The sequence below is a fragment of the Sciurus carolinensis genome, unplaced genomic scaffold, assembly GCF_902686445.1.
Source record: "Sciurus carolinensis unplaced genomic scaffold, mSciCar1.2, whole genome shotgun sequence".
Taxonomy (NCBI): Eukaryota; Metazoa; Chordata; class Mammalia; order Rodentia; family Sciuridae; genus Sciurus; species Sciurus carolinensis.
The window spans coordinates 54,086-63,571 of NW_025920276.1; the positions used below are offsets into that span (position 1 = coordinate 54,086).

Here is a 9,486-nt window from a genome sequence, read left to right on the forward strand (position 1 = left end):
GACTGAAATGGGCCAAATTATATTCCATGAATGTGGGATAATGTCAAAGTGAACTCAACTATTATGTGCAACTATAATGTATGAGTGAAAACTTTATTTTAAAGTGACATTCAAAAGGTGAATGAACATTGAGTATGACAGGAATGGAAAGAAACTGAACAAAATTCATTACTGACTATTGTGCCTCATTTTAAGCTACATCTCCTGTGATATCTGCTTTCCTGGTATGCTCCAGAAATGTGAGGTTTGAAACATTAAGATCATGATCTGGTCCTAACCAAGTGATCAGTCGTAACCACCACACATAACCAATTCATATCAAATTAAGTTAAAAACATGAACCATGAAAACATTTAACTGTCAAGTAGAATACCCCCCCCCTTTACATTAGAAATGTCTTTTGGGACTCTGAGGGCTCTAAGATCTCTTTTCAGAAATGGGAAAAATAGAAGCAGAACTTGGATCTTGGAACTATAACAAACAGGAAAAACATTCATTACTGTTCATTTATATGTCAAATACTAAATGTTATAAAGGTGCTTGATGGTTGAACAAAATCATTGACAAGATCAAGTGCTTCTTACTCCTCTTTTCAAGCTGGCATATATGCTGGGAAATAATGGAGAGAAGTAGAACATATTATGTAGCTATAAACTGTATCTATTTTTGTAACTAAGTTTAATAAATATGAGATCTCTTACACACAGAAACACTTGGATGAGTTTGAGGGTAGCATGTGACTTCACATTCTTTCATGAAATTCCAAGGGCAATCAAATGAGTCCTAATGCTAAGTGTTGCACCATGCAGATATACTGCCAAGATTTTTTATGAGGAAAAAATGAAGTAAATAACAACATGGTGTAATATCTAAGGAGCAGAATCAATCAGAATTATGCCATAGCTAAGAAAGAGTTGTAATTGAAGAATTGTGTAGGAAAGTATCATATTCATATGTGTATGAATGAGATATGGGAAAGACAATAGGTGAAGTGCATCTTTAAAAATAATATCCCACTAAGTGATCACTAAAAATTAAGGAATCAAGTGTTGAGATGACTTATTAAGAAATCATATCTGGAAGGTACCCAAAGATTAATGTTATATTTGCTTTGAATATCTCATAATCACATACAGCACCATGAACTATTTTGCTCAACTATTTCATAACTTAACAGAACACACCATAAATGAAATCCATTCTGTTTTGCAGATAAACCTTCTCATACTAGCCTGTTCTCTTTCATGATATCATGCAGCTGAACAATAATGTGACTGAATTCATCTTACTTGGGTTGACCCAGGATCCACTGAGGAAGAAAATAATATTTGCCATATTTTTGTTTTTCTATTTGGGTATGTTGGTGGGTAACTTGCTGATTATCACCACTATCAAGACCAGTCAGGTGCTCAGCAGTCCAATGTACTTCTTCCTTTTCTACTTGTCCTTATCTGACACCTGCTTCTCTACTTCCATAGCTCCTAGAACACTCGTGGATGCCCTTTCAAAGAAGACCACTATTTCCTTCAACCAGTGTGTAATCCAAGTCTTTACATTGAACATCTTTGGCTGTATGGAAGTTTTCATCCTCATCCTTATGGCTGTTGACCGCTATGTGGCCATCTGTAAGCCACTGCACTACATGACCATCATGAGCCACCGGGTCTGTAGTGTGTTGGTAGCTGTGGCCTGGGTGGGGTCCTGTGTGCATTCTTTAGTTCAGATTTTTCTTGCCTTGAGTTTGCCTTACTGTGGTCCCAATGAAATCGATCACTACTTCTGTGACTTGGAACCCTTGTTGAAGCTCGCCTGTGCAGACACATATGTGATCAACCTACTCCTGGTGTCCAACAGCGGGGCCATTTGTACAGTTAGTTTTGTCATGTTAATGTTCTCCTATGTTATCATCTTGCATTCTCTGAGAAACCACAGTGTGGAAGGGAGGAGAAAGGCCCTCTCCACCTGCATCTCTCACATCATTGTGGTCATCTTGTTCTTTGGCCCTTGCATATTTATATACACACGACCTGCAACCACCTTCCCCATGGATAAGATGATAGCAGTGTTTTATACCATTGGAACACCTTTGCTCAACCCTCTGATTTACACACTGAGGAATGCAGAGGTGAAAAATGCCATGAGGAAGTTGTGGAGTAAGAAACTGGTCTCAGATGATGTGAGATGAATGGAGGTTTTCAATCCTCATTAGTTTGGATTAAACTAGAAGAAGTAAATAGAAAAAATTAACTTCTGGTAGCAGATTTATCAGAATAGTCCCTAGGAAAAGATGTGTACATGGACACTGGCTAGTTTGAATTGAATGTATGTAGAAAAGGAGATAGGATGAGGTACAAATAGGTATGTAAGGGTTAGTACCTTAAATATTGTTCACATCTGTGACCCTATTTCTTTCATTTGCCTAATATCACTTGATATCTCTTGTAGAATTTATCTACTGGTTTTCTTGTCCTTTTTTTTACAGTAGTGCTTGGTATTCTCTGCTTCTCAATATTGTACCAAATGTTCAAATCCACAGACTGGCAGATTCTCATTCTTCCACATTGTCTGATTTATTAGAAAATTAAACCTGTTATATCTGGTTATAACTTATTTGTTCTTCCTGATCATTAGAATGTACCATATGCAAATAATTGTAAAAGTGTCTTGTTATCATGGATTTTATATATAATCTAATAATCCCCTAACCAATACTTGAAGGTATATAATTTGGACTCATACCATTATGTTTACATAGAACCTTCTGGAATAGTGGCAGAATATGGACAGAATTTTCAACTTTCCGAAGAATTCCTTAGATCTTAAGGACACTTAGTTGTTTTGTTTCCTTTGGTTAATAAATGCATTCATTTTCTAAAACATAATTTATGTTCCTAATATGATTCCTTATAATTTGAGGGATTGTCATGAAGTATTGTTAATTCCATTTGTGGAAATTTTCTCATAATATGGTGTTATTATGATTATGGCTCAGATGACTCAAATAAAAAATGATTATATTTACATGGATTAGAAACTAAGAATATAAGTAGTTAAGTCAGATGTAGTGGTGCACCCCTGCAATCCCAATGACTCAGGAGGCTGAGATAGGAAGATCGCAAGTTCAAGGACAGCTTCCTCAACTTAGAGGGAGCCTGTCTCAAAATTTTGAAAAAGGACTATTAATGTAGCTCAGTGGTAGAGCAACCCTTGATTCAATCTTCAGTACTGCAAAGTAAATACATATATATAACCAGTTGATGTTAATGAATTTAAAAATATGAATGACTTTTAACAAAGTTTTTTATACCAAAAGGAGAATTTTAAGTAGTTGCAAGGGGTTCAGCAAGAGAAGAGTAAAGAAAAAGTGGAGTGCATAAGATTTTCAAGACAGTGTAATGGTAGATACATGACAAGAGGTATGTCATAAAACTCTACATACTAAAAGTAATTGGCAACATAATCTTTGCATTTCATTAAAAATGAATTAATGGGATGGGGAGATAGCTCAGTTGGTAAAGTGCTTGCCTTACAAGCACAGGGCCCTGGGTTCAATCCCAAGCACCGCAAAAAAAAAAAAAAAAAAAAAAGAATTAATGATGGTTCAAAAGTTTTAACAAAAGTTCTACACCAATGCAAGGCCACAACAGAGAACTATAAAGGGCCAAGTGCAGGTATCAAGGATCCTTTGCACTTTCTGTGTAATTTTCATGTGACTCTAAAACTGCTCTAAAAATAAAGTGTATTTTTAAAAGTTATGCTCACAACAGAAAGACTTACATCTCATTAGCAGTTTTTAAAATCTATTATTGGAAATTAAAAAAAAATTGGTATCAGTACATCTTTTATTAACACATCGATGCACTCAAAAACCTCCCAAAGTTTTCCATAGTGCGCAACACAGATGACATACATGACTTTATTAAATGCACAATACTATAATTTCTGTGTGCCATTTTTAAATAATGACAAGTATTAAATATTCATAATCATTAATTTGAAAGCTGATACAAATTATGACTAATTTGCATTAAAAGAATTTAACTACTTTTCATAGGAATATTTTAGCATGTTCAAATGTAAATATCTAATAAGGGCCTTTACTATGTTTGCCTGTTTTACTTTTCTCTTTAAAATCATAACTTTTTATGGATATTTTATTTTGAATAGATATAGGTGTGGATATAATTTTGGAAGTAGTTGAAAACTTCAATAATAAAATGTGACATGAGAATCCTGATGTGTATGTACCTATACAGAGACTGCAAAATACAAAAATCAAAGACTAGGCAAGTGGAGAAAAAGACACTTAAATAATTTTTTCTTTACAATTAATAGAACAAGTCCAAAAATCCCCAAGTGTATAGAAGGCAACACCATTTACCAAGTGAGACCTTCGGAAAACTCAATTTAATAACAGTAGAGTCACATTATTTTCATCTGTCTTCAAAATATAAATAAGGATAGATTATGTGATGAGACATAACATTAGTGCATGGATATTAAGGAGTTTAAAATCATGCACAATACTCTGTTCAATTACAGGGTAAATAAACTAGAAATCAATGGCAGAAGGATAGCTGGACATCTCCAGAGACTTGGAATTAGAGACACTCCTAAATATCCCTCAGATCAAGGAGAAACTCAACTTCAAAAAGAGTACACTGAATGAAAATGAAAATTTGCACTAAATAAAAATGAAAATATAGCATATCAAAACTTGTTGGGCAGAACTAAATTAGGATTAAGAAAGGTTTCTTTCTTTATTTATTTTTTTTAATATACTAGAGATTGAATCCAGGGCTTCACACATGCTAGGCAAGATCTGTACCACTGAGCTCTAACCCTAGTACCAAGAAGGAATTTATGCTTAAAATATATATATTAGAAAGAAAAAAAAGTCTGAAATAAGTAATAAATAAATGGTATAACCATCAGGAGTGGACAATTCAGAATAAAGGATCAGTTAAAGACTAATCAAAAGAACATGCACAGAAATAAAATATTTTTTAAATTAGAGAGAAAAATTTTTTGAGAAATGAACTGTGCTTGATGAGTGACTTGTAGTAGGTCTATATCAAATGACCTCATCTTATGAAAGGTGGAGTCCTGTGTGTGTGTGTGTGTGTGTGTGTGTGTGTGTGTGAGAGAGAGAGAGAGAGAGAGAGAGAGAGAGAGAGAGAGAGAGAGAGAGAGAGAATAGCACAGAAAATATATTTGAAGGAATATTTGAAATATCTCCACATTGGATTATAAATATCACTGGTCCACAAGTAGGAAAATAAAAGTAGGCCATAAATAGGTACATCACACTAAAAAAAGTTATAAAGAACTAATGTTAAAATTGGGCAGAGACAAAAAATCATATTGTATCATTATGTACAAATGAGCAAGGATAATAAGGATGGCTGACTTCTATCAGAAAATGTGGAGGTGATATGCAAAAGAAAAGCATATTTAAAGTAAGGAAAAACAGTGTCAATACAGAATCCTGTACTAAGCACAGACAGCTTTCAAAACTAGCTAAAACAATGACCTTACCTACTAATCAAAAGCAGAGACACATGACCAAAGGACTACATCATGTTGAAGAGAAAACACACCACATGGGAATTCAGAACTCCAGGAAGAAATGGAGAGCACTAGAATATGTAATCACATAATATTTTTCTTCCTAAATTCTTTAAATACCATTGACTACTTAAAGCTCAAAAATAAAGAATGCTTTATACATTTTAAATAACACATGGCAGAAAAATATATGCAATAAAAGCACAACTCATAAGTATAAATGGAATTATACCTCTTAAGTTTCTTATATTACATATCGAGTAGTTTTACTTTAATTCAATATAAATTTTAATAATTCTGCCTACAATATATTTTATACAAAATGGACTTATTTTTCATTTATCATGTTATTATTAACCTGTCACAATTATATTTCATTATAATTTCAAATACTAAAACACTAAAAGAACAGTAAGGACAGGTGCCATTTTGAAGCCAGTGTGCAGTCAGCTGGGTGTCCCAATCTATCCTAAGAATATAAATATATGAGTAATCTTAAAAGTTAACTCTTCTTGGATCCTTAGGAGAAATGAGGATACAAGTCACACTACTATGTCATAATTGGAGAGAATTAAAGAAATGGAATCACAAGCTACCAGAGAGAAAACCCAGGGTGGATATCTCGGCATTAACAATGCTGGTGTAGGAAAGAATCATCTGTTAACTGGGAAATATTTCAAGGCTCTGAGTACATAAGAGATGCACTTCAGGGACATCCCCTGTGAGTTTTACATGCTGGAAATGTATGCATTTCTCATAGTAAGCACTTGAGGAAATTATCTTGTCCTCCTGTCAGAAAGATGATAAAGGAACCAGTCTGAATACTGGAGTGAATTCTGTCTGCCTTAACAAGGTGTGCCTTTAGGAAAAATTAACTAACAAGCTAACCTGCTGGGGTGTTATCAGAGCAAACTGACCTAAAGATGTAAAAATCCAACTCCAGACCCCTCAGCCATCTAGTCCAAATCAGAAGGGGGGTTATGAAGAACTTGTGAACCACAGTCCATGAAACAGGCTCACTGCTACACTGAGACCTGTCATGAAACTATAGTATGCGTCTCCTCCCTGGCAACTTAACCCACAGTGCTAAAGAGCTATTTATATGCCTATAGAGAAAATTTTACACAGTGTAATAAAAAGTAAAAGCAAAGCAAAACAAAAACCAAGAACACAGTTTAAAAGACAATGTAGACAGTAGAACCACAACCAGATTGGCAGTGATGTGAGTTTTTTTCAGACCAGAAATTAAAACAAATATGATTGACATATGAAGGACTTCTAGTCATTTAAATCTCTTAGAATGAAAACATAAGACTGGTTGGCTAAAATATTTATTTTGCACAGTTCTGGAGAATAGGAAATTCATTAGTAAGGTGCCACTTGGTTTGGTTCCTGGAAAGAACTTCTTGCTGGTTTTCAGATGTCCATGCTCTGCCATGTCCTCTTATGGCAGAGGGCACAGAGGGAGGGAATTCAGGCTCCATTCTCTATTGTTGTTGGGTCACCAATCCCACACATGAGGACACTGCCTTCCCAACTGAATTCCTCCTAAAGCCTCCATCTCCTAATGTCTTCCTGATGTTGGTTAGGATTTCAACATGTGAGTTTTGAATTCATGAATTCAGTCCATAGCAAGGTTCTCATGGATAAAGCACACAGACTGCAAGAACAGATGGGAAATGTAAGCAGGAATTGGCAGACCTAGTATCTAGGTCCATGAAATGTGTTTAGAATCCTGGCTCCACAGAGATGGGACTCTTGATTATGTACAGGGTAGATGGACTTCAGCCTGTGTCCACAGGGGCCAGTCTAATGTACTGGGCTTCTAAGTACTAAATTAGGCCTTGCTCTTCTAGCACTGAGATGAACCTATAAACTGAGTGCTTAAGGCCTGTCCTGTAGATTGAATCACCAGATGAGATTGTGAATCTGTGGTGACTGGTTTGGAGCCTGGTTTACAGGGGTGATCATGTAATTTTAGTCCATGGGAAATATCCTGGCTTTGAGATCTGCTGGGATGAACTTGGACTCTATGTGCCTTGGAGTGGTCATGAACCCTAAATACTAAAGAATCTTGGACCATTCAGACCATTCTAGAGCTTGAAAATGACTTTATGCTGAAGTAGGTATGGAGAGTGGGTAAATATAGTCTAGGACCAACCTGGTGCTACCCTGTTACTTGAACCTTTGAAGATTGGCCCAAAGCCTGAGCCCACCGAGGAGAGCCTGCATGTTAGCTGATCTGGAAGCTAGTTCCCTAAGGAATTAACTAAAATCTGGTCAAAAGGAATGGTACTGGGGCCTGAGATAGTGGGAGCTGGTCCAGCAACGGGAATTACTAGGACAAGAATGGCCCCTTAATCTGTTTTTTGTGACAGGACAGGCCTTGAGCGTGAGGCCAAGGTTACTGACCTGACACTGATTAAACATGGAGCTGTATACACAGCACCAATGTGGTGCCTGAGGCCAGGGGGACGATCCTGAAACAGAAATAGGGCTGGAACCTGGGGTGATGGAATCCTATTTGGCAGATGAGAGGGCTTGGAAATTCAGACAATGGATGCCATTCTGGACTCTGTGTCAGTAATGTTTGTCCTGGACTCTGATTCAATGATGATGACTTGATGGACAGGGTCACAGGGAAAGCCTGGTGCTGGAGTGGGCCTGTATCCTGGTTCTGTGGGACAGGCTTGGATCTGTGGCTGCATAATCTAGCTTGGCAATAGGGAAGACTGGGAAATTCAGTCCAGGGGTGCCAGCTGGGACTTTGTATCAGAAGGGTCTGATTGAAGACTGAGATTGTGGGAGCCAGTCTGGCAACTAAGGTCCTGGGACCATTCAAGTCCCTGGGGTTAAAGTCAGTATTTTGATGTGACCGGTCGAGAGCCTTGGGTTATGAGAGTTGGACAAGTGGTGAGGCAGGCCCCAGGATCTTCCTAGTCAGGCCTAGATTCTGGGTCTCTGGTGCTGTGGTGAGCTAGAGCCTAGTCCATAGGTAGTGAAACTAGAATCTGGTGCTGTAAGAGTCTACACAGCACTAGATTTTACTGAGCAGCTCCCGCCTAGGGGTCTATGGTCACGTTCGCTGCTCACTTCCCTCTTGTTTCCTGACTGGAAGAGTCATGCCTGGGATTGGGAAAAAGGGTGATACAGAGAAGGAAAGTGTCTGCCTTTTCCAATTCATCTTTTCTAATGTCTGTATTACACTCAGATGCCATAAAATATCACTTGGTTTCTTAACTCCTGTGAAAGGATATTTGTACATTGACAGTCATTCAGATTAATGTTTCTGTGGAGGGAAGAGTGGTAGAAGTTCCTATTTCATCAATTTTATAATGGTATTACCTCAATTTGAAACTTCTCATTAGTAAAATATATCACCTACAGGTTATTAAGAATCCCTTACAATAACTTCCATCAATCACAATGTGAATAGGAAAACTACATTGTGTCCCTCTATTTTCAAAGCTTAAAATATGCAACAGATACATCTTTTTCACATTTTGTCATTTTTTAATTGCAGTGGAAGCCTCAAAAAAGAAGTTCTTAATTCTCTGTATCTATAACAGAGGTCTCAGTTAAAATACCTGTTTTCTAAGACAAGGCACAACTGACAAACCACACAGCATTTCTAATTTGAATCAATATCAGTAACATAATTTTCCTTTTGTCTTGGTTTATGAAGGGAAGAATAACTGTTAGAATATCAGAGCCAGGAAAGACCTGGAGATCATCTGGTTCCTTTCTCTTGTGTACAGTCTTAGAAATGTAAAACAACAGAAGGAGAGTGGCCAGAAGTCTTCTCTCTTCCATGTGCTGCTGTGGGTGACTCACAGCACCTCTCTGCACATGCCCTCTTTACTGACGTTGATTCAGTGTAGAGAACAAGATCAGGCCACGAGTGTCAACCCCAAGGCT

The 9,486-nt window shown here is 37.0% G+C and overlaps 1 protein-coding gene across 1 annotated transcript; it reads left to right on the forward strand.

Annotated features, from left to right (window-relative positions):
- The first annotated feature begins 1,252 nt into the window (after nt 1-1,252).
- Nucleotides 1,253-2,331, forward strand: LOC124975439 (olfactory receptor 4C16-like). The gene has a single exon (XM_047538161.1). It carries the CDS (start codon nt 1,253-1,255, stop codon nt 2,183-2,185), a length of 933 nt encoding a protein of 310 aa, XP_047394117.1. The 3' UTR covers nt 2,186-2,331.
- Nucleotides 2,332-9,486: the final 7,155 nt, after the last annotated feature.